This window comes from Ceratotherium simum, chromosome 21 (assembly GCF_057802395.1).
Source record: "Ceratotherium simum simum isolate JZ-2026a chromosome 21, ASM5780239v1, whole genome shotgun sequence".
NCBI classification, from domain to species: domain Eukaryota; kingdom Metazoa; phylum Chordata; class Mammalia; order Perissodactyla; family Rhinocerotidae; genus Ceratotherium; species Ceratotherium simum.
This window is the reverse complement of record NC_141920.1, coordinates 43,950,473-43,973,603: the sequence shown is the minus strand read 5'-3', so window position 1 is coordinate 43,973,603 and position 23,131 is coordinate 43,950,473. Positions and strand designations below refer to the sequence as shown.

Sequence of the window (23,131 nt, the reverse complement as noted above, 5' to 3'; positions counted from 1 at the left end):
GTTGGTTAACGTTGCCAAGTGCTCCTATTCTCTCGTCTTTCCACTGTGGTGGCTTTAGAGGCTTTGATGTTAGAGAAGTATGATTCTTTATGACTGGTAACATTATAATACTAAATTTTGCCTGTGAAAATAATCAAAATATCTACCAGGTAAAGTGTGTATTAGATTCAAATGTAATGAATAAATACACTTAAATTTGTCAGACCCTGATTTACTTACTATATCCTTGAAATAGCACTGATAGGGAAGATTAAACAACAGGTTGCTCGAGGCCAGCTGGGTGGCATAGCAGTTAAGTTCACACGCTCCACTTCGGTGGCCCAGGGTTCATGGGTTCAGATCCCGGGTGCAGACCTACACACCACTCATCAAGCCATGCAGTCGTGGTGTCCCATACACAAAGTAGAGGAAGATTGGCACAGATGTTAGCTCAGTGACAACCTTCCTCAAGCAAAAAGAGGAAGACTGGCAACAGATATTAGCTCAGGGCCAATCTTCCTCACCAAAAAAAAAAAAAAAAAAAAACCAACTGGTCCCTAGATTCTTGATAATGATTTTTATAAACTAAAACTAAACCCATGAGGGCAGACTGAGAAAGCAAGGAATACTGCTCCTACAGCCTGGCCCGACACTGGTAGCTCTTTTACCTTAGATATTTCTGGGGGGTGAACTGGAAAGCTGGGGTAAAAGTTAGTGGGATGGAAAGAAGACAAAGCAACCCTTGAGTAACTGTAGTTTATTAACCTCCTAGAAGCTGAAAGAAGACAACTCGAAGTTAAAGCACCAGAACTATGAGAGCAACCGCTCCAGCCAAGCTTCTCCACTAACCAGCCGTGTCAAACTTGGGCATGTCAGTGAACAGCCCTGAAGCAAATCAGTTCCTTCAACTATTTATTCAGGGGAGTGCACTGGATCAGTGATTACCAAACTTTAAAGTACACAGGAATCACCTGGAGATCTTGCTAAAATGCAGATTTTGCAGATTCTGATTCAGACTATCTGGGTAGAGTCTGAGATTCTGCATTTCCAATAAGCTCCAGGGGAAGACCAATAAAATGCAGTTCTAAAATTTCAAAAAATATAATAAAATCTTAGCTCACTGCTATTTTATTTCCTGGCCTAGAGGTTTAGTTTTTATAGTGAAGCAGTAGTGATAAGAGCACTTTACAAAAATAGGCCCAAAGTCAAAGCATTATCTGTGCCATGGACCCCTGGTCAAGCCTATGGGTCCTTTCTCAAAATGATGTTTCAGATAAAACAAAATATATAGCATTACAAAGCCAATTATATTGAAATATAGTTCATCTGCAATCATGGTTAAGAATTCTTGTATGGGGCCGGCCCTGTGGCTTGGTGGTTAAGTGCGCGCGCTGCGATGCTGGTGGCCCGGGTTCGGATCCCGGGTGCGCATCGAGGCACCACTTCTCCGTTCATCCTGAGGCCGAGTCCCGCATACAGCAACTAGAAGGATGTGCAGCTACGACATACAACTATCCACTGGGGCTTTGGGGGGAAAAAAATAAAATAAATAAAATCTTTAAAAAAAATAAAAAATAAATTAAAAAAAAAGAATTCTTGTATTAATTTCGGTGGATTTATCACAAAGAGACATTACGGTGAATCTCAAAACAAAAACGGCTGTAACAGTGATGTACAGAATCATTTGTTCTTTACACTGTGCCTTTACCTAACAGAAAAGGTCCTCTCCCATCAGCCTCATTTTCCAGTATTTCTCTAAAATGTTACATTTTTAAGATATTAACTGCTCAGCTGTCAAGAAACCTAAGGTTTATTTTAAAAAGCAAAGTCATATTTAGTTTTGATTTTAAATTTATTTTTACAAAGTTGTTTATATTCAATTGCAAAGTTGTTAACAAAGGCCATTAAAGGATACTCTGAACATAGCACCAGAATTTGCTGCACAGTTGGGAAGGAAAATCTTGAGAGCAAAAATAGATTGCTATTACAAGAGCTTTGTGATTACCTTAAAAAGCTATGTTACCCACAACTTCAGTTTCTCTGTGTTCTGTACCAGCGACCACTGGAGAATAACAGTTGCTCTTAGAACTCCACCCCCATGTCAAAACAGTTGCTTTTAAACAATCACTGCACTGTATTTTATCTCACTTGACTACCAGTTTTTAACTTGTTCCTGCAGCATAATGGGTCTCAAACCTGTCTGAGCCTCCTCTGGCAGAGCTTGTGTAAAACAGTGACTCAGAGAGTAAAGGAATACATCTGAGGCACTGCCTTTGTACTCAAGATTCACTCAGCGTATGCTTCTTTAAATAAAGCTACTACTCACAGACAGAGGGGGAAGCGAATGCTACAGAGAATACATAACACTGGGTATGTTCAAGTTGCCATGACAGAACACACTTACAACATCAATTTTCTCAATTCTAGCATAAGAGTGGTAATCTTTGAAAGGAACGTTAAGTTTTTTTATTCAATTTTTGTAAACAACGGAACCAGTCCAAAAACTAAATGTAAGGACTTACAGCAGTCCATCCCTAATCCAAAATATCAGAAACAATGGTCTATTTCTATACTACTAGCTCAAGTAGGATACCTGACTTGGGCTCCATAATTAACACCAACTACACTTTACCTAATCCTCACTAGAGAAAACAGGAATGAAAGCTATTTTCCTACCTCAAAAAATTTTTTAATTCTTGAAAATTATTTGTCTGAGAGTCTGAAATATTTCTAAGAAGCATATTGCATAGCAGACAAATACAATTTCATATTCACAAACACCTGGCAGAAAACAGGCATTAGTTCCTTTCTCAACCTACCAACTCACACAGCATAACTGTTAATCAAAGGACTTGGGGAGTTTAAAAACAGGTTCACAATTCTCCTTTATTTACACCAAGACTTGCACAAGGGCCAAAAGGACAGAAAAATGACTTGACTACAAAATATTTGGGCTTTTGGCCACTACAACTGATGCCTCTGAGCAATAATGTTGAGACAACAAATGGAATGCCAGTGCCACACGCTTCAGGCACATTTCTACATAGAAGTGTTAAGTTCCCCACAGGTCCTGTGTTACCATGAGGGGCTGAATATGTACATCTAATTTATCTCCCTACCAAAACGCCACTGAAAGTACAAAAAGGAGATTGAAAAAAAAAGAAAAAGAACATAAACCCACAAGGACAAGGAGAACAGAAGAAATATGGAAATTCAAATAAGGAAGAATGAGTGAAATTAGTTTGAGACGCACTTAGGTCCCTAGATACCCCCTGAACTCCACCCTGCCACCACCCCCATATTCCTGGAATTCTGGAGTTTATTCTCTGGAAAGGGTAAACAGCAGATCTTTCTGGCTTAGTCATCATACTGCAAACAGGAAAATAGGTGACCATATGTAACTGAACACTAAGACACTCCCCACCACCACCACCTTGAAGTCTGACTGTGAATTACTAAATCCTTAGTCCCACTGTTCCTGAGAGCCATGCTGTCAAATAGAATCTTCTGTAATGATGCAAATGTTCTATGTCTGCACTGTCCAATATGGGAGCCACTGCCACCGTGGCTACTGAGTACATGCAATGTGGCTAATGCAATTGAGGAACTAAATTTTTAATTTTATCTTATTTTAAATAATTTAACATAAAATTAACTCTCAAAACTAAAATAGTACATTTAGGGTAAACAAATTTATAAAATAAATTGCATAGCTTTCTGCCTTGGACTCATGTCATCAGGAACCTCAGTGACTATAATATGCAGTGACAAAATAATGCCTCCAAAGGCAAGGATTTCAATTCTAGTTTACCACAATAATTATGGTCAACTACTTCTGGGGGCAAGGAAGCAATCTTGGGGGGAAATTCAGATAGACTGTTTGTTTGAAATATCCTGAATATTAATTTAGAAGAGTCAAAACAACCAAAATGAAAACCGGTGCTAGAGCTTCAGACAAGAAGGCTTGACTTTAAGAGCAGATTTTAAGTCTTTCAGATGGCATAACAAACAGTTCTTTTACTCCTTGAGGAAAAAAAACCCCTGGATATTGGGAGAGAATTGAAATAATGAATTTTTGTTGTTGTTGTTTTGTTTTGTTTTTGTGAGGAAGATCCATGCCAATCCTCCTCTTTTTGCTGAGGAAGACTGGCCCTGGGCTAACATCTGTGCCCATCTTCCTCCACTTTATATAGGACACCCCCACAGCATGGCCTGACAAGCAGTGCATCAGTGCGTGCCCAGGATCCGAACCTGGGCCGCCAGCAGCGGAGCACACGCACTTAACCGCTACGCCACGGGGCCCGCCCTGAAATAATGAATTTGATATACAAGGTTTATATAATAGCAATAAAGATTATTTTATGTAATATTACACAGGGCTATTCCAGATGAATTTTATAATTAATTGGGAATACGTTTTTAAAATAAATTGACCAAGTCAGATACTGAATTTTTTAATTTGCTGTGTTCTCCTTCTCATGGATAGAATTTGGAACATTTAACATTTAACCTAACTACAGTACCTGGCAATGGTATCATTCAGTAAACGAAGACTTACATTATTATTTACCACAAAACCTGATTAGAGCTTCTTCAACTCCTTTTAGTTACCAATGTGGTCAATTTTAAATGAAGCCTTTGGGTAACAGAAGGCTATAGATAAAAAAAATCCAGACAGCTTAAAACTTATATTTGAAACAGTAATTTCTATCTGTTCTCTAAGGACCAGAACTACAAATTAAAAAACCATATTGACATTTGACGTCTATCTTTCTTTCTTCCCATGACTATTAAATGGTAGAGTAGCAGAGACATGCAAAAGCAAAAAGGATGACAGGATGGTAACAGTGGTCTAACAGTTAAGATTCAGTTACACTACCTTTTACCATTCTCCTAAGCATACCTATCACCTACAGCCATAAGTCAAAATCCACAAGGATGAAAACTGGGGCCTATGGGGTGAGCTAATAGGTTTTGTCCTAAAAATTTGTCCCTGCTCCGTGTATCAGTCAAGCAAGCATACAGCAAATCACCAATCCCTTAATAAGTTCAAAATGTCCAGAGCTGCTGAGTACAGTTTGATGGATTGTGCCTTGCTTAAGGGTGCCTGGCCAGTGGGGCAAGACAGAGCCAAAATCAAGTTCATGTTCCACCAGCCAAGGGATGTGGCTGCAGGGCTTCAACCGTTTGATGGAGTGTCATCTGCTTGTCTCCTGAGGTCACCCAGAAGGAGCACTATTCTGTAATTTGCACAAAGTCACTACATAGGCTATCAGTGATCCAGAAAATGTTCCAAGTTAACTCTGCCTCAACACAATGGTTCATTCCCCAAAAGCAGGGTGACTAAACAGGGTTGAATTTACAACCAATCTCCAATTATAAAGTCCTCCCTCCATTCACCTCATAGCAAAGTACAGAGAACGTCCTTGAGATAGCCTATGGAGACCAAATACAACTCTACTACCTATATATTTTATGGTTACACTTTATTTAGTGGGGAAAAAATTCACTTAATAACCTAAACTCTAAGAAACACTACCTACACTCCTATCAAAAGAAAAAAAAAACCTTACAGAAAAATGATCTCAACAGCCAAAGTGGATTAGATATAACAAAGCCCAGCTCCCAAAAATAATCTACTATATTCAGATTGTATGCAAGCTTATATTATAGACAATCCTAACCGGTTTGTTAACAGATTTCCCACCCCACTGGGAGGCAGGAAGTCAGAAAGGGAGGATAGGAATAGTGGTATAATAAGGGGTTTTATAAAAGCCTAATAGAGAAAATAATACTCCCCCCTACTTCTCCTCCTCCCAAAAAAAACTAGACAGAAAAATGGGAAGGAAAAAAACCCTAGCAACTAGGGATAGTAAGCACACTGGCAAATACTCCTACGCCTTTACTGTTTTCTTTCGAGTTTCCAATTTCCTTCAGGATAAAATCCATGCCATATCAAGCTCCTTACGCCCTCTCTCTCCAGCCTCCCTTCCCACTTCTCCCTATCACGCACTGCTTAACTCCTGTCATGGAATTCAGTCATGTACAACTCTCTGTGATTCCCTGAATATACCATGTTCTCTTGCGGTGCTTTACCTTCCTCCTCTGCACCTCGTTAAGTCCTTCAGGGCTCAGCTCAGACATCACCTCCTCTGGGAGGGCAACTCTTACTTGGCCCCTCTATCCCCACCTCTGATATAAGTTATGAGATCCTTCTATGTGCTAACACAGAATACAATTATTTCTATCTATTACTGTAATTAACTGTCTATTGGCTGTCTGATTCTCTCATTAGACTGTGCTCCTTAAGTGCAAGAACTTTTTTTTTCAACCCTAGTCTACCTAGGAACTATCATCTACTTTTTAATCAGGCTTTGAAAATGATTATCCCTTAAAATTTGTAAGAAATGTACTGCTGCCTTTAAGATATTTTTTTCCCATTCTTTATGGTACAATTCTTCAGTTTACACCAAGGAAAATCTTCCATCTCAAAACTTTAGGGTTTTCAGAAAAAAACAAAGCAAAAAAGCTTCTACGCAATTTTTATTGATCTCCTTTGGAATATTTTGGTCCTGATGAGATCTTCTATTATTCTCTTTTCCTAAAGGTATAGAACTTCACTCCTCTGAAATACTGTTTGCATAAATTTATAATGTTTCTACTTTGTTTTTTAGACTCCTCATAACTGACTGACAAGAAAAAACTTGTAAAGATGGAAAAATTTTACACTATTTGATTTTCAGTGACAACTCACTGCATATCACATCACACAAACATGAACATCCTCCTCATGATGATAAAACTGAAAGACTTTTTTTTTAAGCTATAATTGACATACAACATTATATTAGTTTCAGGTGTACAACATAATGATTCAGTATTTGTATATATTCTGAAATGATCACCACAATAAGTCTAGTTAACAACCATCACCACACAATTTTTTTTGATGAGAACTTTTTAGATTTACTCTCCTAGCAACTTTCAAATATACAGTATTCTTAACTATAGTCACCATTTTGTACATTACATCTCCATGATTTATTTATTTTATAACTGGAGTTTGTACCTTTTGACCCCCTTCATCCATTTCACCCATCCTCCACTCCCCGCCTCTGGCAACCACTAATCTGTTCTCTGTATCTATGAGTTGGGGGTGATTTTTTGGTTTGGTTTTTTAGATTCCACATATGAGTGAGATCATACAGTATTTGTCTTTCTCTGTCTGACTTATTTCACTTAGCATAATGCCCTCAGGGTCCATGTTGTCACAAATGGCAAATTTTCCTTCCTTTTTACGAATGAATAACATTCCATTAGTGTATATATATATGCCACATTTTCTTTATCCATTCATCCATCCATGGACACTTACATTGCTTCCATGTCCTAGCTATTATAAATATTGCAAGGAACATGGGGGTACATATATCTTCTCGAGTGTTTTTGTTTCCTTCAGATAAATACCCAGAAGTGGAGCTGCTGGATCATATGGTAGTTCTATTTTTAATTTTTTGAGGAACCTCCTTACTGTTTTCCACAGCGGCTGCACCATTTTCCCACCAACAGTGCACAGGGTTCCCTTTTCTCCACATCCTCACCAACATTTATTTCTTGTCTTTTTCATAATAGCCATTCTAATGCAAAAATGGTCAATTAATTTACAATAAAGAAGCCAAGAACGTACAATGTGGAAAGGACAGTCTGTTCAACAAATGGTGTTGGGAAAACTGGACAGCCACATGCCAAAGAATGAAAACGGACCGCTATCTTACACTATACACAGAAATTAACTTAAAATGGATTAAAGACTTGAACGTTAAGACCTGAAACCATAAAACTCCTAGAAGAAAACACAGGCAGTAAGCTCCTTGACATAAATCTTAGTGATGATTTTTTGAGTTTGACACCAAAAGCAAAAACAAGTGGCAATACATCAAACTAAAACACCTCTGCACCACAAAGGAAACCATCAACAAAATGAAAAGGCAACCTACCAAATGGGAGAAAATGTTTGCAAATGACATCTGATAAGGGATTAATATCTAAAATATATAAAGAACTCATACAACTAAATAGTAAAAAAAAAATCCAATTAAAAAACGAGCAGATGATCTGAATAGACATTTTTCCAAAGAAGATATACAGGCAGCTAACAGGAACATGAAAAGGCACTCAACATCAGTAAGCACCAAGGAAATGCAAATCAAAACCTCAATGAGATATCACCTTAACTCTTAGTATCTTTATCAATCCCTTCTGTCCAACACATACACACAATTCCTCATTTACCCAGAAGTGTGAATCTGCTTAATAAATGCTGACTTGATCAATATAACTTCTTTACTTAGTATTCTGTTTTAAAAGTCATGAATATATACTTTTTAAGTGTCTGATATGTAAGCATCACTTAATTTCAAGATAAATGCTAGATAAGAGACATTAACATATACAGTAATTCATATGCAAAGAGCATGACCTTTAAGAAATCAATATCCCATAAAACATACTGACACATTTCAAAATTTCCACAACGTTATAATCTGTTACGACCTCGATAAAATAATTTTTTAAAAAATTTCTGCAATCTACACCTTTGGTTTTTTTTTTTTTTTTTTTTAAAGGTTTTATTTATTTATTTTTCCCCCAAAGCCCCAGTACATAGTTGTCTGTCATAGCTGCACATCCTTCTAGTTGCTGTATGTGGGACGCGGCCTCAGCATGGCTGGAGGAGTGGTGCCTCAGTGCGCACCCGGGATCCGAACCCGGGCCGCCGGCAGCGGAGCGCACGCACCCAACCGCTAAGCCACGGGGCCGGCCCTACACCTTTGTTAAATAACCATTTGACTCTGCAGTCGAAAAAATTAAAAGCACACTATTTAATAAAAAGATGTATCTATTAGTAGTTTTATCTAAAATGGAGAGAATGACTATTTCAAGTATTTAACAATATTAGAAAAAGATCTTTACAATATTCTGCTTCATCCTTCACTAAGACAGGAAATAAATAAAAAAGAATCTATTCCTCAACTGGGCAATGGAACACTACTCAAAATAAAAAAGGAACAGACTGCTGACGCACCAGTGCCTTATGCTAAATGAAAAGCAGCCAGGCTCAAAGCATATGATTAGACAATTCCACTCACGACACACCGGCAAGGGTGAAACTACAGGGACAAGAAGCAGACCTGTGGCTGCTGGAGATGGGAGAAGAGATCAACATGCAGACATTTTTTGGAGTGAAGGAACTATTCTACACTTTGATTGTGGTGTTAGTTACGCAACTGCATACATTTGCCAAAACTTGAAGAACTTACACTAAAAATGGTGAATATTACTTTACGTAAATTATCCTGAATGAAAAAAATTTATACATTATTTCTAGTCTTTATTTCAAGAGAGTAACAATATAAAAAATATTCTACTGTCATTTTGAATACACAATAAGCTAAAGGTAAAAGATTTCTCATTGGCTTCTCTGATTAATCTCATGATCAGCATGTCAGGTTAACTGACCTACCTCTGTTCCTTGGTCACACTCAGTTTCTAAGCCCTACCAATTCCTTGCTAAATGTGTATTTCAAATCTATTCCTTCTCGTCTACTCTTAAAATCTCACATCACTCCCAAGATTAAAAATCTTCACCAATTCCCAAGCATCTACAAAATAAAGTCCATATTCATTAACAGAGCATAAAAGACCCTTTATTATCTGAACCAACCTACCTTCCCAGATTCATCTTCCACCATAGGCAATCATATTACTCACTCATACCTTTCAGAAAGCAATTTGGTTATTTATAACAAGATCCTTAAAATAATTCAAACCCTTCAATCCTTTAAACCAGTAACCCCACTTCCAGGAATTTATTCCGGGGAAATAATCTGCGTTGGGGAAGAGGGAGAATCCCCCTTCACCTTTTCCCTTAAGGTTCTTATGGCTGGCCAAATAATTAAAAGACAAGTTAGCAGGAGAAAATAATACCAAGTTTAATAACACGTATACATGGGAGAAACCAGAGAAACTGAGTTTCTCAACGAAATGGCAGAGATTCTCATCTTAAATACTATCTTCAGCTAAAGACAAAGGAGGATGTTGGTGGTGGGGGGAGTCCATTATGGGAGATTACCAGAAAAGCACAGTAAACAAGAGTAGGTTATTATGCAGATTTAAGGTCTCACCTTCCACATTGATAAGTTTCTAGAAATGAGGTCATCCCCCCTCTTCCTAGTACAGAGAGGGAAATACCTTTACAAATGGAGACTTCCCTTATAAATGTAAATGTTTGTCTGGCAACTCTTTTCAGGGTCACCTAGAGAATGTGGCCGGGAAGAGACAGAATTTTTGATAAGAGGGGCTTGGTGTCTTTCCTATTGTAACATCTATTTTACATTATGTTACAGCCATCATATGGTATTGGCTCCTTCCTGAAACAGGTCTTCTATGTTAAATTCTTTAGGCAGTTTGGGGGAGGTCAAATGTCCATCAGAGAAAATAATCAAGGTAAAGAGACATATTTCGGGATGGTCAATTTTGATCTCCCCATCTGCATAACACTAAAAACCAGACAGCCCAAATAAATAAAAACAGAGGAACTGCAAAGGAAATTAGAGAATATCCACAGGACAGTTTCTGATGCAGATGTTAAAATCACGTTTATGGAAAGTTTTAAATGACATGGGGGAAATATTTATGATTTGCTTTAAGTGAAAAAAGAAGCTGGATATAAAGTTAAGTACAGTGTAATCTCAACTATGTAAAATAGACAAAAGAAATTCTCTAACAGTGGGAATGTAAGTGATTTTTAACTTCTCTCTAATTATCTGTATTTTCCAAGTTTTCTATGATGAGCGTATTTTTAAAATTAGAAATATATACACACAAACTTTTTGACTCAGTGACTGCAAACCTAGTACTCTATTTTGAAGAATAATGCAAAAGCAGACAAAAATTAATATGCAAAGATGACAGAAAATTACTAATAATAATGGATTTAAGTTTAACAGGGGGATGATTTAATATCATCACTGTATACGCCACTAAATAATTTAGTTTTTACAGATATATTTAATATGCCATAAAATCACCCACTTAAAAGTGTAAGTTCAGTGGGTTTTAGTACATTCACCAAGTTGTACCTTTATCACCACAATCTAATTTTAGAACATTCTGAACAACCCAAAAAGAAACACTGTACTCACGAGCAATCACTCTTTCCCACTCTCATGTACCCCAGACCTAGCCGACCACTAATTTACTTCCTGTCTCTATGCATCTGCCTATTCTGGATATTCTGTAGAAATGGAATCATAAAATATGTAGTCTTTTTTTTGACTGGCTTCTTGCACTTAGCATGTTTTCAAGGTTCATTCATGTTGTAGCATGAATCAGTACTTCATCTCTCTTTACTACCAAATCACATTCCATTGTATGGAATATTGTGAACTTGGGTTAGGCAGTATTTTTTTGGCAAATTTCTGTCTGTTTTATCTATCCAATCAGTTGGATACTGATAGACAGTTGAGGCACACTTGGGGTGTTTCCACTTTGGGGCTATTGTGAATAATGCTGCTATGAACATTTGTGTACAAGTTTTTATATGGACATATGTCTTCATTTCCTTTGGGTATATAACTAGGAGTGAAATCGCTGGGTTATATGGTAACTCCTGAGTTTAACTTCTTAAGGACTGCCAAACAGTTTCCCCAAGTGGCTGCACTATTTCACATTTCCACCAGCAATATATGAGGATTTCAACTTCTCTACACCCTTGCCAACATTTGCTACTGTTGTCTTTTTTTATTATAGCCATCCTAGTGGGTACAAAGTAGTATTTCATTGTGGTTTTTTTTTAAATAATTTATTTATTTATTTATTTTTGTGAGGAACATCAGCCCTGAGCTAACATCCATGCTAATCCTCCTCTTTTTGCTGAGGAAGACCGGCTCTGAGCTAACATCTATTGCCAATCCTCCTCCTTCCCCCCCACCCCAAGCCCCAGTAGATAGTTGTACGTCATAGTTGCACATCCTTCTAGTTGCTGTATGTGGGACATGGCCTCAGCATGGCCAGATAAGCGGTGCCTTGGTGCGCGCCCGGGATCCGAACCTGGGCTGCCAGCAGCGGAGCACGCGCACTTAACTGCTATGCCACGGGGTCGGCCCTCATTGTGGTTTTGATTTGCATTTCCCTAATAGCTAAGGATTTTGAGTATCTTTTCATGTGCTTATTGACCATTTGTATATCTTCTTTAGACAAACGTCTATTCAAAGCCGTTGTCTATATGATTGGGTTGTCTTTTTATTTTTGAGTTATAAAAGTCCTTTATGTATTCTGGATACATGGTCCTCGTCAGACACGATTTGCAAGTATTTTCTCTTATTCTGTGGGTTGTCTTTTTACTTTCTGGATGGTGTCTGATGCAAAAAAGGTCTTTCATTCTAATAAAGTCCAATTTATGTATTTTTCTTTTGTCATTTGTGCTTTTGGTGTCATTGCCTAGAAACGCCAAGAAAACTGCCAAAAAAACAGTGCCTATCCCAAGTTCACAAAGATTTATGCTGATGTTTTCTTCTAGGAGTTTTATAGCTTTAGCTCTTACATTTAGGTCTATGACCCAATTTGAGTTAAATTTTGTACACAGTGTGAAGCAGGGCTCCACTTCATTCTTTTGCATGGGGATACGCAGTTGTCCCAGCACCATTTGTTGAAGACACTATTCTTTCCCCAACTGAATTAGTTTGGTACCTTTTTCACATTGGGATATGGGAAATAAAGGATATAAAACTGTTACAGATTAACTCAACTGTATGAGAAAAATCTATATCAGTAGTCTCCAGATATCTACTTTCTCCCTTATTTCCATTATAGTACTTATTACAATCTGCAATTATCTCATTCGTTTGTTTCTTACCTGTCTCCCCCATTAGAATGTATACTGCATAGGGACATGGACTTTGTCTTGTATACCGTTGAATCGCCAGAGCCTACAACAGTACCTAGTTCCTAGAAGCCACCTAACAATTATTTATTGAAAGAATGGGCATACATTTAAAATGGCCTGGAAGGAAATGCGCCAAATGCTAATACTTTGGCTGGGACTGCCATTACAACTAAATTTTTCTTAACGTTCTACAATGAACATACATTATTATTATAATATGACATGCAATTAAGGTATTTTAAAGATTAGTAATACTTCTGGATCAATGTTAGTCCTCAAGTTCTAAGAACCTCAATTTTTGCCAAACTATTTTATTTTAACCTCTTTTCTAGGTCTCCAGCACAATGACACCAACTACCTAGTATCTCAAGCCTAAATCATACAGGTTATCCTTGATGTCTGTCTTTCCCTTATGCCATACATCCAAATTATTACTAAGTCCTATAAACTCCATCCCCAAAATATATAACCAATCTAATTACTTCTCACTATCCCACTACTAACAATCCTAATCTAAGCTCTCACCATTGACTGTCTGAATAACAGCAATAGTCTCCTAATCGGTCTTTGTCCCCATTTGTATATCTCCACACAGGAGCCGCCGGGGTAAGTCATATCTTATTCCACTACGTAACACCTTAACACTTCCCTACCACCACACACCCAATGGCTTCCTGGTGCCGTCAGAAAAACCTTCAAATTCCTCACCTTGGCCTAAAGGCTCTTCCTGTTCTAGCTCCTGCCTATAATCCATTTCCTCTTTCTCTCCCCCCTCTTCACTGAATTCCACCTACACAAACCTTTTTTCACCTGGCATGTCAAGCTCTTTCTCTTCTCAAGGCCTTTTTACTTACAGAGCTCCTTCTGCCTGAAATGCTCTTCGCGTGGCTAGCTCTTTCTTGCCATGCAAGTCTTAGCTCAAACGTCACCTCCTAAGAGTCCTTCCCTAACAATCGAGCTACAAGTAGCCAACTCTTCTAGTACCCCCTATTGCTCACCCTATTTCCTTCTTACCACGTACCACTATCTGACACGATCGTGTCACCTTCTTTTTGTTTTCTCTCTCTCCCTCCCTCTCCCCCATTAGAATGTAACTTCCATGAGGAAAGGACTTTGTTTTTCAGTACTGTATCCCCAGTATCTGGATCGTTCTTGGCATATAATAATTTCTCAACTACTTATTGAATAAATGATTGCCATTCTAAACCTTGAGGGCAATGAAAAACTGTGTTTGAGTCTCCATTAATTACTTCAGGAAAAATATAACTAAGAGTAGAAGGCAACATATTTTACATCAAGAATCAAGTCACAGTCCCGCCCCGTGGCGTAGTGGTTAAGTGCGCACGTGCTCCGCTGCTGGCGGCCCGGGGTTCGGATCCCGGGCGCACACTGACGCACCGCTTGTCAGGCCATGCTGTGGCAGCATAAAGTGGAGGAGGATGGGCACAGATGTTGGCCCAGGGCCAGTCTTTCTCAGCAAAAAGAGGAGGACTGGTATGGATGTTAGCTCAGAGCTGATATTCCTCACACACACACACACACACACACACACAAAATCAAGTCACCTAAAAAATCAAATTAAAAAGTTGTCATAAAAAAAAAGTTAATCATATATGATTCCAAGTAAAATAATAGTTTAAAGAAATAATAAAACAATTGGAAACATGTTCTAATGTACTCCTCTCACGCTTTTCATTTTATCTATAATTACTGAAGCATGCACTGGTGCAATTAGAATATAAAGAAAAAAGACTGTTTAACTAGGATCTAAGGTTTTTAATATTATTTTAGCGAACACTGATAAGCACTTTACTATGTACCAGACATTGGTTTAAGTTAGTTATACGCATCACCCAAATTGTTGTGCCGGTAGATATTATTATCATTCCCATTTAAAGGAATGATGAAATTGAGGCCCAGAACAGTAGTAACTCACCTAAGGTCATAAGGAGTAGAGCCAAGATTCAAAAAACCTAGGCAGCCTGACTCTTAAGCCCATGCTCTTAACCACTTCTCAGTACAGTTTAATAGGAATAACAATATCTAGCTCATTGGGTTGCTGTAAGGGTTGAATGAGATAAACTAACACAATGTCTGACACATAGTAAATACTTATAAGTTATCTAAGATGCCTAAGTTATCCAAGGCATTCTTGAGCCTTCATTTGTAAGTGCTTTTCTATGGTTCAGGATATCTCAATGAGCATCAAACACCATTCAGTTTCACATTTAAGGAAAGAAAGAGAACTGGCATTTACTGAGGGGTTTCTGTATGCCAGAATTATTTTAAAGGTACTATTCTAATAAGACTTGCCTTATCTATTTCAGAGGATTTTCACTGTAAGACTCAAATTATATTGCAATGCAGTATACAAAGGGGAGGTACTATTTAATTAGTTTAGTACTTAAAACTCAATTTCCATCGTATTAAAAAAAGGTATGTGGGAATAGAAGGTATAAAAATTAAAGTAACCCATCTCCATGGGAACCTGTCCCTGCCATAATTAAGAATGCCGTCTCATTCACTCATTCATGTTCATACAATAACATCTGTTGTGGGCCTACCATGAGAGAGGCATCTTGTTACTGAAATATACAAACCCTATCTTAAGGAGCTCCACAGTCTAGTTCCACAAAACATCTTAAGAAGTGCCATAAAAGGAATTCATATGCGATCTTAGCATTGTTTCTTACAAATGTGCAGAAATGCAGACAATTAACACAGTGTTGGTACCTACACTAACTTCCCTTACAAATTACATAGGCCAATCCACAAAGTCTGAGGCTGGTCCATTAAGGTGGCCACTAACCACATGTGGCTTAGTGAGTCCATTAATTGTGGCTGGTGTGACTGAGGAACTGCATTTTCAATTCTATTCCATTTTAATTAACAATTTTAAAACTGATGATCAATTCCATTATAAGCATGTATTGCTTAATGACAGAGATACATTCTGAGAAATGCATCATTAGGCAATTCTGTGGTTGTGTGAACATCACAGAGCGTACTTCACAAACCTAGATGGTATAGGCTACTACACACCTAGGCTATATGGCACTAATCTTACAGGACCACCATCATATACGCAGTCAGTCACTGACTGAGACATTGTTTTACGGCACATGACTGTACTGGAAAACTTTTAAGTAGACTTGGAGCAACTTAGGTATGTGAATCTACTTTTTCAACTGTAAATTTTATATCTAAATATATTACCAAATATTTCCAATGAAAATTAAGCATTTGACATATGCTGTGAGTGTAAAATATACACTGGATTTCAAACAATCTGTATGAAAAAGGAATGCAAAATGTCTCCTTAATTTTTTTTTTTTTTTTTGTGAGGAGATCAGCCCTGTGCTAACATCCGCCAATCCTCCTCTTTTTTTGCTGAGGAAGACGGCCCTGGGCTAACATCTGTGCCCATCTTCCTCCACTTTATATGGGACGCCACCACAGCATGGCTTGCCAAGCAGTGCGTCGGTGCGCGCCCGGGATCCGAACCAGCGAACCCTGGGCCGCCGCAGCGGAGCGCGCGCACTTAACCGCTTGCGCCACCGGGCCGGCCCCTCTCCTTAATTTTTATACTGATTAAATGTTGATATAATATTTCAGATATATTGGGTTAAACAAATTTCACCTTTTCTTTTTATTTTTTTAATGAGTTACTAGAAAATTTCAAAGTAACTCGTATTTTATTTCTATCCGACAACACGGGTCTAAAGATTACTTACAACATTCTTAAAACAAGGTTTCAATGACTTGAGAACTCCTCAGAGCTCCAGAGCTTCAACAACTGACTTAAGAGACTGCTCTCCAGCAAGTTGGAGGAGTCTTACCTGCATTGGTCTGCGCTTTAGTTTTAGCTCTATTACTACATGAAAATACCACCACCAACAAAAAATGTGAAAGCATTTTAAAATAGACACTAATTACATTTACAAGTTGGTGATTTTCTGAAAGCAAGCCGAGATAGGAATATGTGTAGGAAATGCATCTTTCTTTTCTGTGATAAGGCAAACAGGAGTAAACAACCTATAAAGTTATACAAAAATGTTGAAAGGAGTAAGTTTTCCTTAGATGTGATCCAAACCCAAAAACAAAATGATAAATTAGTTTTAAATGTAGATTTCCTGTTATAGTATGCACTGAAGTTTCTAGCTTTCAAGTGTTCATCCTATGCTTGATGCAACAGAACACGAGTTGACGCTCCCCTCTCATGTTAAAAAAAAGTCAAACATCAGCTTTTGCTCACCTTCAATTACCGATTAAAATTTGAATTTTAATTGCATTTTTACTTAAATCAATTGCTTTTTAAAGATCTACATAAAAATTGATTCTTCAATTTTAACATACCAAAGCAAATCACAAATAGGGTAAACAGCACATAAGCATTACAATGTCAGCTACTGGAAGACTTATCCTAAAGAGCTAAGAATCACTGTAGACTAAAACTACTCAACTCTAGGGGGTCCGTGTACAGAAGATTCCATGATGAATCTAAGTAACGAGTTTGTCAAAGTTTACTGAGATGAACCATTCTGATGTTTATTTTTCTCTACTTCTCCCAATGTAAAATTTCAAGAAAAATGAACAGGATATAGCTTTTAGAAGCACAATTCCAAGTGAAAACACACTTTTAACATAAAGGCAGGGAGGCAGAGACAGAAGAAAAACTATGATTAAAATATTTCTGAAGTGTTAGGTGTAAATCTTTGGGTATGTCTTTCACATGAACAATCTAGAGAGGAAGATTATGCTACAAGAAAAGGAAGCTCAAGATACTTAAATAACAACCTTCTACTTATTTCTTTATTATACTCTGTGGTTTATGTATGCAAATAGCCAACACTGCAAAAAAGAGACTAGGCCTAGTTACTTAGAGACTAGAGCAATAGATAAAAACAATGCATATATATATGTTAAATCCACAGTTTTTCATATTTCAAATGTGGTGTTCATCTCAAAGTATCTTAATTATTACTGAAAGAAAATATAAAGTTACATTAACCAAAACATGTTTGGAGTCTTCCCATATACTAATTTGAACACTACTTTGATTTAAACCAATTATATTTGCGAAAAAGTCCTAGTTGTTTTGCTTGTTCCTTTTTTTAAATAAATTTTATTTTTTAGAGACATTTTAGGTTCACAGCAAAACTGAACAGAAAGCACAGAGTTTTCCCATATATCTCGTTTGTTTTTAACCTTCTGGCTAGACAGAACTGCCCAGGAAAAACAGAGAAAGGGATAAGTATAAAGCAGAGGATGTTAATCTCCATGGCCCTTGGCAAATAGGGAACTCTATCCTAGATCACCCTGCATTCTAACACTACCAGGGCCTGGCAAGGGCAGGTGGCTAGAATTAAGAGTGAACACTGAACTTCTGCTACTTAGCAGCTCCAGGCACGCAAAGGAACAGAGGTGTCAGATAGGGATATTAGTCCTCAGTATGTGGTTCCGGCATTGACAAACAACGTTCTTGCTAATTTTCTTATAACACTGGACTGACTTATGGCTCCACAGATAAGTTTAGATGAAGACATGATGAGTATTTACACAATGTCAGGTTCACTGGATGCGCGTGCATGTAAAAACATAAGCTGTAATAAACAAATGAAAAATACTCTACTACTAATCAGAGAAATGCAAATTAAAAGAATACGAAATCATTTCACAATCATCCAATTGGTAAAGATTTTAAGTCTCATAATACCAAGTGGTGAAAAGAAATGGAGAAACAGGCTCATAAATGTAGCTGATGGGATGCAAACCAGAACCACCACTAGTAGAGTAAAAAGATATACATACATGCCCTCCAATCCAGGGCTTCCATTTCTAGATATATACCAAGAAGACCTTCACTGGGGCTAGAGAAGTAACATAAAACGTGGAAACCATCCATTGCAGATAAACAGTTTAAGTTCAGCAGAAAAAAAAAAAGATAAAAGAGCAAAAAATGGGGAAATGTCCGAATGGCCATCAGCAGGGGTATGGATAAACTTAAACAGTCATAAAACAGAAACTATAACGTTAAAAAAGAAAAAGAACCAGAGCTACAACTAAAACCAAAAATCATGCACCTCCACAAAAAAACCTCACCCAGTTTAATCTTTTTTTAAAGTTGCAAAAGGATACATGAAGCATAACATTTATATAAATTTAAAAATACATCAAGGCAATACATATTATTACAGATGCATACATATATAGCTAAAAAGTATGGAAATATTAATGAGCATGAAATATGTTAATTTCAGGTGACTATAAAAGAAATGCAGTCACCTGGAAAGCAGTGATGGTCAAGAAATCCACCCCCATTGTTCTGTGTTCTGGGAAACATGTAACAAAAGGATCCTGCCCTTGCTTACTGCAAGCTAAGACCTTCCCCATGCTTCCTCCAGACTCCCTGGTTTACACGCCCCAGGTCCCCGTCCTTTTTTTTTTTGAGACATTCCTCATTAATTAATGTTCTCCCAATTGCAACAGCCTGAAAAAATCACCTCCTTAATTGGCTAGTACATTATGTCTTTGACACAAGAGTGGTTATCTCTGGGGAAGGAGGATGAGGAAGAAGATGCATATTTAGCTGTAATGGTAACTCAAGAACCTGAAATATGGCAAAAAGTTAACCTTTTTTCTTTCTTTCTGTGAGGAAGATCAGCCCTGAGCTAACATCCGTGCTAATCCTCCTCTTTTGGCTAAGGAAGACCGGCTCTGAGCTAACATCTATTGCCAATCCTCCTTTTTTTTCCCCCAAAGCCCCAGTCGATAGCTGTATGTCATAGCTGCACATCTTTCTAGTTGCTGTATGTGGGACGCGGCCTCAGCGTGGCCGGAGAAGCGGTGCCTCGGTGCGCACCCGGGATCCGAACACCGGCTGCCAGTAGCAGAGCGCGCACCCAACCGCTAAGCCACCGGGCTGGCCCTAACCTTTTCTTTTGAACAAAGGGATCTGTTATTCTGTGTACTTGATTCTAAAACTTGATGTGGAGTCAGAAAAGGTCGCAAGTCAATCCTTTATAGTCTGGTTTTCTGATGTTCAACAGGCACAAGAACACACGCCCAACCTATTCCACTGGGTTGTTATAAGTAAAAGTGTTTTTGCTAATCATCAAGTAAGTGGTAGACTACATATGTAATTCAGTCTGAGCCAGTCAGCTCAGTCTGTTAGAGCAGAGTTCTGATTACGGTAAGGTTAAGGGTTAGATTATCATGTAGACCTTTTGCACTCTGTTTCAGGAGCAAGACTACACTCCTGCTTCACAGAGAGCCATACAGCTATGCTGCAAATGTGTATGCCACTGATTACCAGAGGAGCAGGCACGTCTATGTGTGATGTCTCAATCCATACCCAACAGAAAGAACTACTGACCAGATGACCCTAGGAACTTGATGGTGGGCTGGTAAATAATCTTTGTACGAGGAAGCTGGCACACCCAGTACACACACACCAAAGTTTTGTTTGGAGTGTGTAGATGTGGTTCCTGTGGAGGATAGGCTTTTTTTTGGCACTGTAAAGTGAGACTTTGAAAACATGAAATCTCATCTTAAAGTGCCCAGGGTGATCTTTTGAGTTGGTTTCAAATTTCTTCATTCCTAATGCTTCTAGAAGACTTGGTGAGTATCAGGAAGTGATTTTGTTACTGTAGAACAAACCCATCAGCAGTTAAAATTTAATCTTAAAAAAAAAAAAAACAAAAAAAAACTTAGAAACCTGGAACCAAGCATCCAGCCAACAGATCTAAAGTTTCGAACACAGACGTATAATGCTAAAATCTGGGATAATAAAGGAACTTTCCATCTTCACAATATTCTCTAACGGCTGGACTGAAGGGAGATGCTCTGTGCTCACAAGGCTAAATATAAGAGTAACCTTTAAAAATGGTCAGTCTATATTCTGGACTCTCTCTTTGCAAGCATCCAAACAAGAGCAGCCTATAAGGTCTACTTGACTCCCCTAAGGCCAACAAGTTAGAAATGAATTTGGAATCCACCCATCTTGATTAATGTTTATTTCTGCTCCTTCTCCAAGAACCAATAAATAAAACACTCTTCTTTCACTTTATTTGAATGTATACAAACATGGAAGCTACACTTTAAAGTTTAAGCATTTAACTAAAGTGGAAATGCTTGATCCTATTTTCAAAAAGAAAATAAAGTTTGTATTATAGCAACTCAAAAAAATAAAACGTCAAACCAGAAAACCCTAAAGCAGACTCCAGCCTGGTTCAAAGCACTTTCATCACAGTGGATGGTCTTAAATTTATGAGAACTCAAAACCCTTAGATTAAAACTCTATTAGTATAAAGTAGTATATAGAGCTATAATCTTAAAAAGGTTAAAAACTCTTAGGATGCTGATCCTCTTTGTAACTTACAGAATTAAACCAAAGAACCAAAAACTGAAGAATATCAAATTCCTACTATGTATCTTCAGTCACCAAGAAACTACTGGTTAATCTCTTTTTTTCCCACTAATGAGCCAGTCTGCAGTCATGAAAGTTGAAATATCTTAAGAAAACCAAAACTGTTATTCAATGAAAACATTTCGTACGCAGATAAGCTGGTACCAACTGCTTCCAGGCAGACAGATGCAGTAACAGTGTACTAAGTCTAGCAAAGTCTAGTAAGCCTTTGCCTGCAAATCATTGACCAAAAATGGTAATAGCGTGTGCAAACTAAAGAAAATGACAAAACGTTCTACTTGATCGTCCGGTTAAGAATACTATTTTACAGCAAACTAGAACTGCAGTGCACAGAAAAAAAATAAGTAAATTAAGCAAGGTGTCCATCACCTAGAATCTACTGAGCATGTTTACTTTCTAATGAGTTGGATAATTTAATAGACTTTTTAAACAGCTTTTTCATTTGCTTTTATTAGCATCCCAGCATCATGCCCACACCTTGCACGCTAAATTCTAGCAGAGCCAAACCATTTACAGATAAAAGAAAATTTCTAACCATACATGGTGAGATCGGGCATGCGAGGGTTAAGAGAGACACTGCCAAGCTTGACAAGCACGAGAATGCTGCTGGAAGCTGATTGCCAGATACGACAAACAAAGCGGCTGCAAGGCCACCGCGTTCTTAACCATGCCTGGGTCACTCTCCTAGTGATGATTCCGCCCTCTAGGGTTGTTCAATAAAGGCCTTATTTTCCTTATCGAGACGGAGAGACCTCACAGGCCGAAACTCGAACGAGTCCCTGACCGCCTCCGTGCCCGGGTTTGAGCTAACAACGCCGGCGCGGATTCCGACTTCCCCACCCCGGGCCGGCGGACCCCGGTCGGTCTCACCCAGGGGTAGGGTGCCCGACCCCGGCTGTCGAACCAAGACTCGGCGGGAACAAGAGTGAGACGGCGCTCCGGGGCGGCGGCCTCGCAGCAGCTGCGGGCGACGCAGCGGCCGGGGAGCCGCCCCGGGTCGCGGGGCCCGGCGCGTGCGCGGGCGGCGGAAGCCGGGAGACCCTCGCCCGCCGGAGACCGACTGCAGCAGGCCCGGGGCCAACCCCGGGCGGGGGCGCGGCGCTCGCCCTCAGCCCCGACCCCCGCGGCGCCCCGGAGCCCCGCCGCCACGGCCGCCTCGGGCTCCCTCCCACTCACCATCTTCTCCGCGGCGGTCGCAGGGGTAGGAAGCCGGCCGGAGCCGAGTCTGCGGGGTGTCCTGCTCAAGGCAGCGGGACCGAGGCACCGAGCGAGCAGGCGACGCGGCGCGCGAGCCTATCAGGGGGCGGGCGCGCGGGCGCGCGACTCGGGACCAAACACGGCTGCGCACGTCACGCGCTGCGCGCCGTTGCTACGCAACCGGCCGGCCTGGCAACGCCCCGCCCTGGACTGGAGGGCGGGGGTCCTCCTCACCGTCTGGAGAGTGGGGGACCCGGTCCCGCCTCACCAGCTCGGGTCTATGGAGGTGGGCGTGGGTCCTCCCTCATCTGCTAGGGATGAGGAGGCGGAGCGCCGGCGAGGGGCCGGCAAAGGATGATGCTGGGCGGGTGGGCCTTCTCCTCCCCCCAGCCGGGGCGGGGCCACGTGGCTCCCCGCCCACTGCGCCGGCGTTGCCCCTACATGGAAGTAGCCACCTGGGCAGGTGTGAGCCGCCACTGGGGGCGGGGCCTGAGGGGGGAGGGGGAGGAGGGGAGGGGAGGGGGAGGAGGGGGAGGGGGGGAGGGGGAGGGGGGCGGAGTCGCAGAGGAGGGGGACGGGAGGGA

At 39.6% G+C, this 23,131-nt stretch overlaps 1 protein-coding gene across 1 annotated transcript in view; it reads right to left on the bottom strand.

Moving 5' to 3' along the window:
• DSTN (destrin, actin depolymerizing factor) overlaps positions 1–22,689 on the bottom strand; it is a 34,296-nt gene extending 11,607 nt beyond the window's left edge. Inside the window, exon 1 of the mRNA XM_014790066.2 lies at positions 22,527–22,689. Coding sequence (XP_014645552.2) covers positions 22,527–22,529 — 3 coding nt within the window. The 5' untranslated portion in view covers positions 22,530–22,689. The remainder of the gene's footprint in view (positions 1–22,526) is intronic.
• Between the last annotated feature and the right edge of the window lie 442 nt (positions 22,690–23,131).